Source organism: Dermacentor variabilis, chromosome 1 (assembly GCF_050947875.1).
Source record: "Dermacentor variabilis isolate Ectoservices chromosome 1, ASM5094787v1, whole genome shotgun sequence".
Taxonomy (NCBI): domain Eukaryota; kingdom Metazoa; phylum Arthropoda; class Arachnida; order Ixodida; family Ixodidae; genus Dermacentor; species Dermacentor variabilis.
This window is the reverse complement of record NC_134568.1, coordinates 132,378,208-132,394,550: the sequence shown is the minus strand read 5'-3', so window position 1 is coordinate 132,394,550 and position 16,343 is coordinate 132,378,208. Positions and strand designations below refer to the sequence as shown.

At 45.7% G+C, this 16,343-nt stretch overlaps 1 protein-coding gene across 1 annotated transcript in view; it reads left to right on the top strand.

Moving 5' to 3' along the window:
* Positions 1–16,343, top strand: part of LOC142584757 (uncharacterized) — a 152,761-nt gene that overhangs the window by 96,968 nt on the left and 39,450 nt on the right. The window contains exons 36-37 of the mRNA XM_075694994.1: positions 9,858–9,970; positions 13,467–13,568. Of these exons, the coding sequence (XP_075551109.1) occupies positions 9,858–9,970; positions 13,467–13,568 (215 nt within the window). The remainder of the gene's footprint in view (positions 1–9,857; positions 9,971–13,466; positions 13,569–16,343) is intronic.

The window sequence follows — 16,343 nt, the reverse complement described above, 5'->3', positions numbered from 1 at the left end:
TATGTGAAACACCCTGTACACATTCTGCTTGCCAAACCAGAGATGAATTTTCCCACACTCTTTCAGCGCCGTTTTCTTTAATAGTACCAATATAGGCATACATACACACATGACATATATATATAGTAAAACCTCGTTCATATGTTTGGGAAAAAATGCGAGAAAAGGGTACTAACCGGGAGAACGTACGATCTGAAGTAACTAAAAAAATGGACAGATTCAACTATTGTTGACATCTATGTAATGCGAAGCGTCGCGCGGATCGTTGGGGCACGAGACACGACGCATGTCGAGCTGGTGTTGCTCCGGCGGCCCGAGACGCGTTTTGTTGTTTTCCGATTGCGTGGTGAAGAAGGCGATGGGAAGCCGAAGTGAAATCGAGCTGGTGGGCGACACCGGGTGCTGCGAAATGAAATGTGATGCCCACATCGCGCCGCCTGCAGCAGGGAACGGCACTGCATTTAGATTACCACCTACTAAAACCGTGCAGTACGCTACCAATGGCACTACACACCACGCGCTGTAAAACAGACAGATGGAGATGCTTATCGCAATAGATTTCGCGGCGATAGCTGTGAATGCGACGTGCGATGACCTGGGCGTAGATTTGCTGTTACCGGAATAAGAAACTGTGCGCGCCGTCGTGTTGACGTACGCGAGACGGGCGGCCATATATATACTGTTCTTAATCTCACGCACCTTGCGCCTTTTCTTGTTCACATGGGATTTAGTGGCCGGAAAAAGTATGTGCTGAAAGTCTGCAGCAGGGAATGGCGGCGCATATCGGTTATCACCTATTAAGAGCGTGCGCTACGCTTCCGACGGCACCACGCACTGTGAAACAGATAGGCGAAGGTGCTTATCGCAATAGGATTGGCGGTGATAAGTGTGAATGCCGTATGCGACGACCCCGGAGAAGATTTGCTGGTACTTAAATTAGAAACTTGAGTGCGTGCCGGCGTTTTCACGCGAGGCGGGCGGACGAGTATTGCGGTGAAGCTGCCGCGGCGGGCAACTATATAGTGTTCCCGATCGCACACGCCTCGTGCATTTTCTTGTTTACATGGGATCTAGCAGCTGGAAAACGTATGATACGATCGCAATTTGGCGATGTAATGAACGTTGCTGAAAAATCGTGTTTTCCGGGATCGTATGAACCGGTAAAAAATGAACGCAACTCCATTGGGTCATTTTTTGTGTTCTCGATTGCGAACATTGGCGCCGGGAAAACGTGCATAACAGGAACGTGTCAACAAGGTTCTAATGTATGTACGTGTGTGTGTGTGTCTGAAAAAAATTAAAATGTAAGTGCATCTGGTGTCACTTGTCACTGAAACAAGTAAATTTTCAGAAGGCTTATAAAGGTGTGGGGGGTAATAGTAAGTTTGGTACAACTAAAAGGGGTCAAGTACTGGAAATATGTGAGAAACATTGCTATAAAGGAACATCACTAGCCTGAATCCCTCCACACAGTGGTTTGGGAGTCCTTCCTCCAAAAGTACATGGAAGGAAACATGTCCGTTTGCTAAACAATGCGGCACTTGGTACCTAACAAGAGCGAGAATTAAGTGCCTGACACTCAGGTGGGCAGTGGCAGAAATAGTCACTATATATATATATATATATCATCATCATCATCATCAGCCTAGTTACGCCCACTGCAGGGCAAAGGCCTCTCCCATACTTCTCCAACTACCCCGGTCATGTACTAATTGTGGCCATGTTGTCCCTGCAAACGTCTTAATGTCATCCGCCCACCTAACTTTCTGCCGCCCCCTGCTACGCATCCCTTCCCTTGGAATCCAGTCCGTAACCCTTAGTGACCATCGGTTATCTTCCCTCCTCATTACATGTCTGGCCCATGCCCATTTCTTTTTCTTGATTTCAACTAAGATGTCGTTTACCCGCGTTTGTTGCCTCACCCAATCTGCTCTTTTCTTATCCCTTAACGTCACACCCATCATTCTTCTTTCCATAGCTCGTTGCGTCGTCCTCAATTTCAGCAGAACCCTTTTCGTAAGCCTCCAGGTTTCTGCCCCATATGTGAGTACTGGTAACACACAGCTGTTATACACTTTCCTTTTGAGGGATAGTGGCAACCTGCTGTTCATGATTTGAGAATGCCTGCCAAACGCACCCCAGCCCATTCTTATTCTTCTGGTTGTTTCAGTCTCATGATCCGGATCCGTGGTCACTACCTGCCCTAAGTAGATGTATTCCCTTACCCCTTCCAGTGCTTCGCTACCTATCGTAAACTGCTGTTCTCTTCCGAGCCTGTTAAACATTACTTTAGTTTTCTGCAGATTAATTTTCAGACCCACCCTTCTGCTTTGCCTCTCCAGGTCAGTGAGCATGCATTGCAATTGGTCTCCTGAGTTACTAAGCAAGGCAATATCATCAGCGAATCGCAAGTTGCTAAGGTATTCTCCATCAACTTTTATCCCCAATTCTTCCCACTCCAGACCTCTGAATACCTCCTGTAAACATGCTGTGAATAGCATTGGAGATATCGTATCTCCCTGTCTGACGCCTTTCTTTATAGGGAATTTGTTGCTTTCTTTGTGGAGGACTACGGTGGCTGTGGAGCCGCTATAGATATCTTCCAGTATCTTTACATATGGCTCATCTACACCCTGATTCCGTAATGCCTCCATGACTGCTGAGGTTTATATATATATATATATATATATATATATATATATATATATATATATATATAGTCAAGTTTTACAGCATTATTTTCAAACTGCCTGTGGGAGTGGGATGCCACTGATGTGTGAAGAAAAAAAAATGAAATGTACCAGTCAGTGCTATATATCTTCTATATATTTTCTCCACACTTTACTGACACAACATTGAAGGGTTGTTTACAGCTAAGTCAACACCTTCAATACTTTCAAGTCTCACATCAGTTGGCTGTTCTACAAAACATTGTGCGCATAGAAGAGAACGTTGCGTAAAGGCAGAACCAATTTTATTTATACGTAGCTTCTCAGTAAATACATGACGTTAAGATGCACAAGTTCAATAACAAAAATTTACGCATCCGGTAACGTCATTATTTACGAGGGTAACAACGCATGTTAACAGGTAAAAATATGTATTTTTGAGAAAGCGTACAACACAAAAAAGCAAGCAGCATGTGCACAAATCAGTGGCAGCAAACTCCATGGCAGCTGCATTGATGAAAAATAAGACCCTTGTGTCACTGTAGTATAGTGTTAAAGCAAAATCTTACATGTCTCCAGACAGTCAGAACCTGCCAACATGGCCGTCAGCAGGCAGTCTGTTGACTGTAAGCATCGGCACATTGCCAGGGGTGAGTCCACTGTCGCCAGAAGTCGACCGGCAGAAATCGGCTCGTTGTCATCCTATAGTGTGACCATGCCTTCACAATTATATACAAAGTACTTGCCGTAGCACTACATAGTGCTTCAATTGCCACTTCTTCTTTGCCACTTCTTCTTTGCCACTTCTTCTCCTTCGTCGCCCTCACAGACTTTCGCTCTCATGCAGTGAGGGTGAAAGCAGATGTGTAAGAGGAAATCCTCGTGAGGATGCCCATGTCTGGTCGTATCTCGCATCTGCCATCCACTCCTTGGCCAATCCCTCACTGCGGGCACATGCCATGGTTTTGAGGCATGTAATAATAACACCTGACTACTCCGTTACTTTTTTTTTCTCGTTTTGTTTACGTGTTGGTGGTGTATTCTACTATAGCGGATCCTTTTGAGCCCTTGCAGGAAACCATGACTGATGCCCCCCACAGGGGCGTCTGCGGCAGAAGGCATTTGGTGTGTTGCGACACCACGTACCCGAGCATGGCTTAGCCGTGTCTGGGGAAAGGGGGATCCTGGAGGTTGAGCCGATGCTGGGTGTTTGGACCTTTAAGGCCCCCCGGCGGAGGCAACACACCTCTTTGGCCTCTGCTTCACATAGACGGCACCCCCGGACTGACCCACCCGGGGGAAATCGGTAGTTGCCTTTTCCTGTCTCTCTCTCCCTACAACATTCGTCTTTTCCTTACTTTCCACCTTTCCTGTCTTCTGCTGGCTTCCTTTACTTCCAATTTTTCCAGGCAGCAAGGGTTAACCTTGTGTGAATAGCCAACCTAGGTTATTTCATATTTGGTTGTAGTAGTAATGTACAGCTGGCGTTTGCAGGTCGTGTTTCACAGGTCCTGCAGCGTCCCCTTGTAGGACTCCACAGTGGGTGGCTGGCGTTGCTGCCGAAATATCACATATCTTTATGGATAGCTCCTTTCCTCAACCCCCTGATTGCCCTCAGAAAAGAGGGCGCACCGATGAAGTTTTTCAGTTTTTCGGGCGCCAAGTCCACAACTTTCCACGTTTCCATGTAGTTCACTCGGAAAAACCAGGCAAACCAGTGCGCAACATTTCACCTTTCCTTGTATCGAAGACTTTGACTGATGTTTTTGGAGCCGGTTATAAGGCGACCAGGATGGCAAGCGGTAATCTCCTCCTGGAGCTCCGCGATAAGAAGCAATACGAGAAACTGCCTAAGCTAGTGTCATTTGGGGATAACCAACTAACAGTAACCCCGCACCGTACTATGAACACCACCCGCGGCGTTGTGTCGGACGATGACTTGCTGGAGCTCACTGAGGCTGAACTCTTGGAGGGCTTCAGTGAACAGAATGTCATCAATGTCAAAAGAATTAAGATGAGGCGAGATGGCAAAGAAATCCAAACCAAGCACTTGATAATCACCTTCGGATCAAGTGTCCTGCCCGAGTCAATCGAGGCAGGGTACATCAAGCTCCATGTTAGGCCATATGTACCCAATCTACTCAGATGTTTCAAATGCCAACGTTTCAGCCACAGTTCGCAGAGCTGCCGAGGCCGTCAAACCTGTGCGAAATGCAGTGCCCCTGAACATACTTCTGAAGCTTGCAAGAACACTCTCCATTGTGTAAATTGTGAAGGGGAGCACGCCGCATACTCGCGGTCGTGCCTATCCTGGATAAAAGAAAAAGAAATTGTGACGATAAAAGTAAAGGAAAATATTAGTTTCAAGGAGGCATGCAGGCGGGTATCCTACCTGCCCAAAAACACATTTGCCGAAGTGGCGCGTCAGGGGGCAGTGCCACAACAGTCTCTGGCGGCTGTCCGACTCACACCCAGTGAGGCGGCAGAAACGCCATCCGCCGCCCCGGCGGCTGCAGATAGCGCTGCTACGCCAACCCAGCAGAAGGGGCCATCTGCCTCCGGGCAGGTGACCTCAAAGGCCTCGTCCAACGTGCCGAGGCCTTCACGCCAAACAAAGCGCTCGTAAGAGCGCCTGTCCAGCGCCTCGCAAGAGGCGATGGACACAACCACCAGCAAGACGGCGCCACGAGCGCCTGAAAAAGGCCCGTGAGCTAATCCTCGTGTCTTAAACACACAGCACTAAACACAAATAGCATAATGGATACACAAATACTACAGTGGAATGTACGAGGACTTCTAAATAACCTCGACGACATTAGAGAACTACTACACATACACAATCCCAAGTTGCTGTGTGTTCAGGAGATACATATGAAACCTACAAACACAAACTTTACTTTCTTCGCAATTACTCCATCTTCCGAAAAGACCGCGATGAGGCTAACGCCTCTGGCGGAGTAGCAATAATAGCAGACAAGTCTGTAGCTTGCCAACACATCGCCCTTCAGACGACCCTTGAGGCAGTGGCAGTTCGGGCCATTCTTTTTAATAAATTAATCACTGTCTGTTCTATTTATATACCCCCGAACCATCATCTCAAAAAAACAGGCTTTTACAACCTTATTATCCAACTTCCTGAACCTTACATACTTGTGGGAGATTTTAATGCTCACCACACGATGTGGGGAGACTCATGATGTGACACGAGAGGTCGATTAGTAGAAAACCTTTTAGTAAACACAGGAACATGCCTCTTCAATAAAAACGAACAGACTTATTATAACATGTATCACGAGTCACATTCTTCCATAGACCTATCTATTGGCTCTGCAGATCTTTTCCCTTACCTAGAGTGGAGTGTTATTAAACATATATACGGAAGTGACCATTTTCCAATACTTTTAAACTTAATTGAAGAACATCAATGCCCTTCATATACGCCTCGGTGGAAGCTAGCTTCAGCCGACTGGGAGCATTTTAAGGAATCGACTTACCTATCACGAGATTTTATCACCGATTTTAGTATTGACGACGCGGTAGCGTATTTTACCGCTTTTATCATCAAGGCAGCGAATAACTTTATCCCACACTCAAGGGGTACCTCATACAAAAGACGAGTTCCGTGGTGGAATGAGGAATGCAAGGAGGCTAGGAAAAAACTAAATAAAGCGTGGGGCATACTGCGCCGATACCCCACTCCACAAAATCTGATAGAATTTAAAAACATTAAATCGCAGGGAAGGCGGACGCGAAGGCAAGCAAAGAAGACAAGCTGGGAGAGATTCTTGCCCGGTATTAACTCCTACACACAGGAGGCAAAAGTATGGAACGGGCTGAGGAGGCTAAAGGGACAACAATTTCAGCCATTGCCCCTTGTTGATAAAGAAGGAAACAAGTTGGAAGACCAGGCTGATATTCTCGGTGAACACTTCGAGCACGTGTCTAGCTCCACTCACTATTCGGAGAACTTTCTTAAACATAAAGCAATAGAAGAACTTAAGCCACTGAATCGGAAATGCATCCCAAACAATCCTTATAATCGTCCTTTTACCATTGCTGAACTTAAAGCCTCCTTGTCAGTATGTCGGAGCTCTGCACCGGGCCCCGATAGAATCATGTATGATATGCTTAAACACTTGCACTCCGACACACAAATCACTCTACTTACACTTCTCAATACTATCTGGGCTGCTGGTTATCTCTCATCAAAGTGGAAGGAGGCTATTGTGATCCCTGTTTTGAAGCATGGTAAAGACACTTCATCGCTTACTAGCTACCGTCCCATACCGCTTACAAGCTGCCTCTGTAAGCTTTTAAAAAAAAATGATCAATCGCCGTCTCATACATCTCCTAGAGTCCAGTAAAATGCTTGACCCATTTCAATGTGGTTTTAGGGAAGGGCGATCTACAACCGACCATCTCGTGCGCATCGAAGCGAGCATTCGCGATGCCTTCGTGCACAAACAATCTTTCTTATCTGCATTTCTGGATATGGAAAAAGCATACGACACAACCTGACGGTACGGAATCCTGCACGACCTTGTGGTGCTGGGCATCCGCGGCAATATGTTAACTATCATAGAGAGCTACCTAGAGAACCATACATTTCGGGTGAAAATAGGTCCTGCACTGTCACGTACATTCATACAGGAAACTGGGGTACCCCAGGGTGGAGTACTCAGCTGCACGCTCTTTGTCGTAAAGATGAACACGCTTCTGGCGTCATTACCACCAGCTATTTTTTATTCCGTCTATGTAGACGATATACAAATAGGTTTCAAATCCTGCAACCTCACAGTCTGCGAGAGACAGGTACAGCAGGCCCTAAAGAAGGTGTCCATGTGGGCAGACCAAAATGGATTTAAAATCAACCCCCACAAAAGTTCCTGTGTTCTCTTCACAAGAAAGAGAGACCTGGTCCCAGATCCTTTTCTAGAACTGGGCGGACAACAAATTCCTTTTAACAAAGAGCACAAATTTCAAGGTATTATACTTGACTCCAAGCTTACTTTCATTCCACACCTAAAATGTCTAAAAACAAAATGTCTAAAAACAATGAACCTACTTAAATTCCTATCCCACACAACATGGGGTAGCGACAGGAAGTGCCTGTTGAATCTTTACAGGAGCCTAGTTCGATCACGATTAGACTATGGTGCCGTAGTATATCACTCTGCCGCCCCGAGCGCACTAAAGATGTTAGACCCCATTCACCATCTGGGAATCCGCCTGGCCACTGGCGCATTTAGAACAAGCCCTGTTGAAAGTCTGTATGTCGAGTCCGATGAGTGGTCACTCCATTTTCGGAGAACATACATCAGCTTTAGCTATTTTCTGAAACTGCGCTCTAATAAGGAACATCCGTGTTTCACAACCGTTAACAACTTGACATATGAAACACTTTTTCATAATAGACCCTCTATGAGATTACCTTTCTCACTGCATGTAAGAGAACTTGGCGAAGAAATGGACGTCCCATTTCTCGAACATCGGCTAATGCCTGCAGTTAAGCTATTACCGCCCTGGCAGTGGCAGGTGATAGAATGTGACATAACCTTTGTAAAGGTCACAAAGCACGCTCCTGAGCTTGAAATTACCATGCATTTCCGGGAGCTTCAATTGAAGTACTCCTGCTCCGAGTTTTACACAGACGCATCAAAATCACATGCTGGTGTATCCTACGCTGCTGTTGGTTCCTCTTTTACTGAATCTGACGTGTTGAACCCCATAACAAGTATATTCACTGCAGAAGTCTATGGAGTACTGTGTGCAGTAAAACATATAAAGAAACTGAAACTTGACAAAGCCATCATATTCACAGACTCGTTAAGTCTTGTAAAAGCACTCATTTCTTCTCAAAAGCATACGAATCCTGTCTTCAATGAACTCTACTCACTCTTATGTAACATCTACTTATCACACAGGCATGTAGTAATATGCTGGGTTCCTGGCCATAGAGGAATCGAGGGAAATGTGCTTGTCGACGAGATCGCCAAATTGATAGCATCGCAAGGTATTCGTTCTGCTGCTGTCCCTGCCACAGACATGAAGCCTTTCCTAAGAAACAAACTCCGAAGCCACTGGCAACGCTTGTGGGACACAGAAACAAGCAATAAGCTTCACCTAATTAAGCCGAAGTTAGGTTCCTGGCACTCAACTACGAAAATACGAAAAATAGATGCCCTATTCACTAGACTGAGAATAGCACACACATTTGGCACTCACAACTTTCTCTTGTCCGGTAACGAGCCTTCAACCTGTGGTAGAAGTGGCAACCAGCTGACCGTCCTCCATGTCTTCCTGGAGTGCCGGGAAGCCGAAAGAGACAGGAGGAAACATTTCCCTTTTGCATACCGCCATTGTATTCCCCTGCATCCGGCTATGTTTCTTGGTGAAGAACCGCTTTTTAAGATCCAAAGCAGTCCTCGCTTTCTTAAAAGATGTTTTGCTAAATTTCACAAGCCCATTCATTTCGTAGCGCATCCTCTTTCCAGAGGATATCGCTAGGATAGATTCTCTGTATAGCACATTCCTCTGGGTCCTTGGGTTTCAAGGGCCTCGGTGAGGCAGTAGTGCTCTAGACAATTATATACATCTAGACAATCACATATTTTATATATTGCATCATTCTTGCTCAATGCATTTTAATGTTCATAGTACACGTCAATAGTCATTCCCATAATTTTATTACTCGTACATTTTATGGAATTTGCATCAACTCTTTTAGGCCCCTTTACAGCCACAGCACATTAAGATCACAGAACCCATCAGTCCACTGCGAACTCATTAACATTAGCATGGCACTCTTTGGCCACACCTGGCCCTTGCGCCATTAAACATCAAATATTCATTCATTTCATTCATGACTGATGCCCCCCTCACATGTACATGCCATAAATCGTGAGGAAACAGTTAACTGCTCATGCAGGTATACATTATTGAACTGATTGCTTATAGGGCTTAATCATTTAGAGCCAAAACCCATGTCTCCCCTTAACGTACCACCGGGACAGCAGTTGACCTCACAGGAGCGACGTGAACCTGTGTGCCCGAATCACATGAACCTCAATTGTGGAGTTGCATGCGTTGAGCTAGAAAACTATGGGTAATTTCATCGTTTATTTGCTGCACAAGGTTAGAGGCCAAACAGTTTACTCCATGCTTTGTTTTTCTCCTGTGCTCTTTCAGGCAAGTGGTCCCGCATTGCAAGCGAAATGACCTCCCGGAGTGACCACATGATAAAGACGCGCTACCACAGACTTTGCAAACTGTTCTCTACCAAAGACCTCGAGAAACTGAAGGTGAGCACTACAAAGGCTGACGTGCCAGGGCATATACTGGAACGGATACCAAAATGACAGTGAAGTCTGTGCAACCGTGTAGTCTATTTCTATGGTGATTTTGCCATGTCTACAACCTTGGACAATCTTCCACAGTGGTGTTTGTGAGCAGGTCCACAAAATTCACAAGACTTCACATGTGACGATTAGTACCTTCCACTGGCTGCAAGCACATGGTCATGACCACAAGAATGACCTTGTGGATCACAATGCTCATGCTTTCTCAACACCAGTAACACCTTCTGTGGTCATGTAATGGCTATGGCATTGACCTGCTAAACATGAGGTCGAATGCCGGCCACGAGATCGAATCCCAGCCACGGCGACAGCATTTCGATGGGGGAGAAATGCAAAAGCGCCCTTGTACCTAGCATTGGGAGCACGTTAGAGAACCCCCAGGTGATCAAAATTAATCCAGATCCCCCAACTAAGGCATGCCTCACAATCATAATGTGGTTTGGCACATAAAAGCCCAGAATTTAATTTTACACACCTGTTACTCCTTGTCTCCCCCTTCCCAATGACCCCCGGTCAGGTCTCACTGCCTGAAAGATCTATCCGGCATGACCCACTCATCCCTCCAAGTGTCTGCTCCCTTTTCCACAATCTTTCTCGATTGGAGGAACACTTCGGGCTGGCCTGGCCCTTACACCAGCCACCACTTGTGCTTGGGGCAAACCATGTGAAGACGAAGTCGAGTGTTCAAAGTGCTCCGCTCCTGCATCGGCAGCAGATGCCCGTCATCTACTTTGGACATACCCTGGGACAAAGACAGTCTACAAAAGTGTACTTAGGGGTGTTAAGTAAACAATTGAACAACCTGAAGACTATGAAAGATAGATCATGCGCAACACATTCTATGAGTCACTTTTGTTGTTTCTGCATGAAACTGGCCTTCATGCTTACATCTAATTTTGTCCTAAAGTTACACTGTGTGACAACCCAAGGGAATAAATATTTTCTAATTTTTTAAAAATCCGTATATGGAGCTGGGTGATATGAAGAGACGGATAACTTGTGGCCTAAATCACAATGATAAATTTGCCAACAAACTGTTGCGGCTTCTTTAATTACCAAGTTCTGGGTGCATGTGTATACTGCATGTTGTGCGTGAAGGTTTCCATCCATAAAGATTGCAGAGCACCAGCTTCATTTCAATATCACCTCATCTGATGCCTTGGTGGGGACGAGAGGTGCATATGACTAGGCGGCTATATGTGACAATAAACATTGCAGCTGAACCAAGGAGAGTTACACGAGATACTGGAAAGGCCGTACAAATCAAGGAGGATGCACAAGGACTGTGCACCACCCTTTCAAAAGGCATCAGACCAACGACTTAACCGCAAATTTAACGATGGATAGTATATAGTATAGTGATGCACAACACGGAATGTATAACCATAAAAAATCACAGCCTTTAAATGTGCAACGTTTGCTCTGAACTCATTCATTCAAAAAAGTCCATAAAGTTTTCTTAATGAGCTGAGTAAACCATCGCGGTTATGATGCTATGTGCACTGTGAACTGCATCCTTAAGGGTGTTTATAGCACTTACCCTTTTCGTGGTCATAATTATTTATGTAACTTATTCATGGGCTATGGACCAATCCATCTGTTCTAATACAACTTTTCTTTTCAGTCCCTCAACTTGTATCTCAACAGAATTAAAATAAAGTTTGGCTTGATTTGATTGGATGGGTGTTTCCGTCAACAAAACACCATTTTTTTTTTTTTTTGCAAGATTGTTCTTTGGCAAAAGCACGATCCCTTGGAAAGACTTGCTTGGCCCACTCCAAAACATACTTGGAGTGGGCCATAAAATGACCGTACTGAGACCACTTCCATATTCTCCTCCTCCCCTCCCCCCGTTCCCCCAGACTGTGCCTAATACTTCATAAAAGTAGTCACAACAAAAATTCACCGAATGATTACGATACTCCCTAATGTGAAATTTGAGTGCAGCTCTATATATGTTTTCATTTCGTGTGTCAATATCTTGTATTACGATTATATAGGTTTATATTAGGAAGATAATGCTGGGAGTAGCATGCTTTGTTTCCACGCTACTCTGGCGCCATATCGTAGCCACCGTTACTGCACAGCCCATCTTGCGGGGCACTATGCTTTTCTTCTCACGCTTCCATTCCACCAATGACGAGAACGGCCCTTCATCGCGGGGAACTCGTGCCACCAGTGTCATTGGCAACAACACCCAAGGGAGCGTCACATCGAGCCTTAGTCGTAGCCACTCGCCATCGCCCCTTGTAGGAGCAATGAGCCCCGTCACACACGCTGGTACCGCAGCCTGACCTCAGCAGCTGATGCCGTGGACAAGCATAGCCCTCCTCACCTCATGCCATTCTGGCCCCCCCTTGGAAGCGCAGATGACATTGCCCACGCAGTGGCGTATACTCGTGCGGATGCCATGGCTGCCAGCAACTCAGTGCATGCACAGGCCGTTTCCCCTCTGCTCCTCCTCCACTTTCCACCTCATGCTTTCCCTGTAGTCTTCTCCTCTACTTTCCTCCTCGCATGCTCTTCTTTCATCTACCAGCCTCACATTCACTTTCATCTTTCGCCTGTGCTCGTTCGCTCACTTGCGAGGTATAACGCTGCTGAGGCATGCTGACGCTCGCCACAGGAATTCCACGGCTTAAGAGCTGCGCTCTAAAACAGACAATTTCCTACACATGTCATGTGTTGACACATAGTTCACACAGACCCGTAACACTGGTTAACGTTGGCCTCCTCCATTCGCAGCAACAGTGCTCATAATAAAGGCCTGCAAACTCGGTAACTGTGACGACATACAAGAAGGCCAAGGCCACTGCTCCCAATGAAAACCATTCTTTGGGGAAAAAATTATCCTGCTAAACGCTACCAGTGCCCACCATTAATATTAATGGGCTGTATAGACCTCCCCAATGATGTCACAGCTCGAAAAGTACAGGGCTTCTCTTATCTAGAGCATGTTAAAACAGACTAGCCAGTTCTGGCTCAGTGGCTGCCATGTTCAATGACTTGCTTTGTACGCATCACTGTTAAACAGATAATGGGTTTTCAGGAAGAACTGAAAGAGTAAACCAGGAGAGACAGAGAGAGAGAGAATATTTAATGGCAGAAAGGTGGAGAGGTAAGCCTGAGTGAAATGCCTCTAGCCTGCTACTCCACGCTGGGGAAGGGGTTTGGGGAATGACAGGAGTAAACCAGGAAGTTTATAAGTATGGCTGCTCATGACCTCCTGTAATTACTAGGTGCATTCCCTTATTTTTTAGCATAATTTTTTGCATTCATCAGTCCTGCTTATTCAATATTATATTTCTGGATTAAGAAGAGGAGGTTACCACCTTACAGAGTTATCATGCCCTCACTTTCATTTCAAATTGCACTTTAGTGTTTTTCTTTAGTGTTTGTTTTTACAGCGATATTAAACTAACAGTGCTTTTACATGCAGAGTCTGGCAAAATCCAGGGAATGGAAAGAAACCGGGGACAGGACTACTTCAAAGCAGCGGAGGCTGGCCATTATCAAAGAGGTGGAGCAGGAGCAGGCTCAGGTAATGTGCGCACCGAGACAAAACCTTAGTACAGGCTTCAGTTTGGTAAAATAAGCAAGGTGTTTGGCTCATTAGTTATTATTGTTTAGCGACAAATATATGCAAGAAAATTTTAGTAAACCATTCTGTCGGAAATTAAAATTGCTGTGTGTAACCACCACACAATTTGTCTTCTATAACATAAACAGACTTTTCAATGAAAAAAAAACAATCTACCCAAAACTCGCAGAGAACTTGCAACTGCATACTCAGAATGTGGCATGCACAGTGGAAAGGATATAATGCATGTGGTGTTTTCAAATTTGGGGTTACATCTTATGTACTTTTTGCACTAGTATCCCATGTAAAAATGGAAAGAATATTCTTGTTTTAGAGTGCAGCTCTTAGGCACTCGTTCCTGCATTGAGCGGCAGCATGCCTCGGCAGCGTGCCTCGGCAGCGTTATAGTACCTTGTAACTGAGCAAACGAGCATAGCAAAAGATGAAAGCGAATGCGGAGCACAGCGTAAAATGAAAGAGGAGCGCGCACGCGAGGAAGAAAGTGGAGGACGAGTGGAGGGGAAACGGCCTGCACATGCGCCGAGTTGGTGGCAGCCATGGCATCCGTCACCACGTGGGCGATCTCATCTGCGATTTCGGAGGCAAGGGCAGTGTGGCGTGAGGCGGGTAGGACTATGCGCTCGCCCGTGGTGTCAGCTGTTGAGGTCAGTCCTCTGTACCAGCGTGTGTGATGGGGATCAATGCTTCTTCAAGGGACAATGGCGAGCGGGTACAAGTAAGGCTCGATGTGACACTTCCTTGGGTGTTGTCACTGCTGACACTAGTGGCACAATTTCCCCACGACGAAGAGCAGCTCTTGTCGTTGGGGGAACAAAAGCACAAGAAGCATGGTGTCGCGCAAGACAGGCTGTGTGGCAACGATGGCTACGATATGGTGCCAGAGCAGAGCGCGTCTTCTGTATGGAAACAAAGCACGCTACTCACAGCATTCTCTTGCTAATGTAAACCATTTAGCTATATAATCATAATACAAAATATTGACACGCGAAATGAAAACACACATAGAGCTACACTCAAATTTCGCATTAGGGAGTATCGTAATCGTTGGTGAATTTTTTCATCAATGTTGCATTATAGTGATGGCCTCAGGGAAGCATAGAACATGTCAATTTGCCTAAGACATAGACACTTGAAAAAATTCACCGACAATTACGATACTCCCTAATTCGAAATGCCCTCAGCAGGTGATGCCACAGACAAGCATAGCCCTCCCCACCTCACGCCACCCTGACCCCCCCCCCCCCCCTGCCCCTGCCTCAGAATCACAGGTGAGATCACCCACATGACAGCGGATGCCATGGCCGATGGCAAGTCAACACATGGGCAGGCCGTTTCCTCTCTCCTCTTCCTCCACTTTCCGCCTCACGCTTTCACTGTACCCTCCTCCTCCACTTTCCTTCTCGTGCACTCTTCTTTCATTTCACACTGTGCTCCGAATTTGCTTTCATCTTTCGCTGTGCTCGTTCGCTCGGTTACAAAGTATAACACCGCTGAGGCATGCCACTGCTCAACGCAGGAACAGGCACCTAAGAGCAGTGCTCTGAAAATGTGTTGGGTCAGTCACAAGTTCACAACACATCATGACAAACATCGCAACAAATCGAAGCTTTCAAAAGCCCTCATCCAAAACAATACTTTGTTCGTCTTAATTAACAACCTCCTGTGCGTGTGTTATATATCCACAACATGAAAAATGAGCTGAAGCCAATGCAAGAACCCAAACTAGAGGAAAAGGTGCTTTGCAAAAGCTGATGCAAAAGCCCTTAAATTAAAGGAAAAGGTTTGTTATATCCATTTATAGGAGAATTTTGCCTCGTTAAAGGAGTACATGTACTGACAGGAAAATTTTATCTAATTTTTATTGCTTTATATGATTAGCCGTCGACCCAGTAATTACACTATGGAGTCCCAATTCCACGGTAGCACAATAACTATTTAACTATGTTACCTTTTAATGCAACCAGGGGTACTGTTCTGAACATTGTCAGATTCTGCCATATTGTCAAATTTTGTAACAGCAGAAAGCTGGTGGTAGAACCAATCACGGCGGAACTATGAGGGAACCAATCAGAGTGGCCCAGGGCTGCTATGGCCTCTTTGATTGGCTCAAAATGCTGCCATTACGGAATTTGACGTAATGATGGAATTCGACAATGCCCAGAATAGTATCACAGTTCAAAACGCATGTCAAGTGTAGGGTGGTGCTTCAGACATGAAAAAGCAGACTCTTCACATTATCGAAACCTATTGTGGCGGTATCGTGGTACCAGATAACACTAGCATGTGAATGCACACACTATGGCCATGCTGTGAAAAGCCATGTCCGTTCAGGGGATACATCCAAACTTTAATGATGGTGGTGGCGCAACTGCGGTGGTTTGTTTGTGAGCCAGAGATGCGATGATCGGCCTCTGCCGAAGGGACAACTGCTGCATTTTCAGGCACAGAATGTCAATGCCATTTCAAAGCAGGATAAGTTTGGGATGTTCTGAGAGAACATATATTGGTTTGTGAACTAAATTCTAGGAAAGAATTCCCAAAGATCGAGTGAAGCAGAACGAAAGATGCGCACAGCTGTTACATGCAGTGCGCCACACGAAAGGACCATGTTGAAAAGGCCCATCATATTATTCCGAGTCTCTAGCGCCCATAAAGTATTTTCCTGTAATCACCGACCTCCAGATCTGCAGTCGCCGTATCCTACTGCGTTTTTGT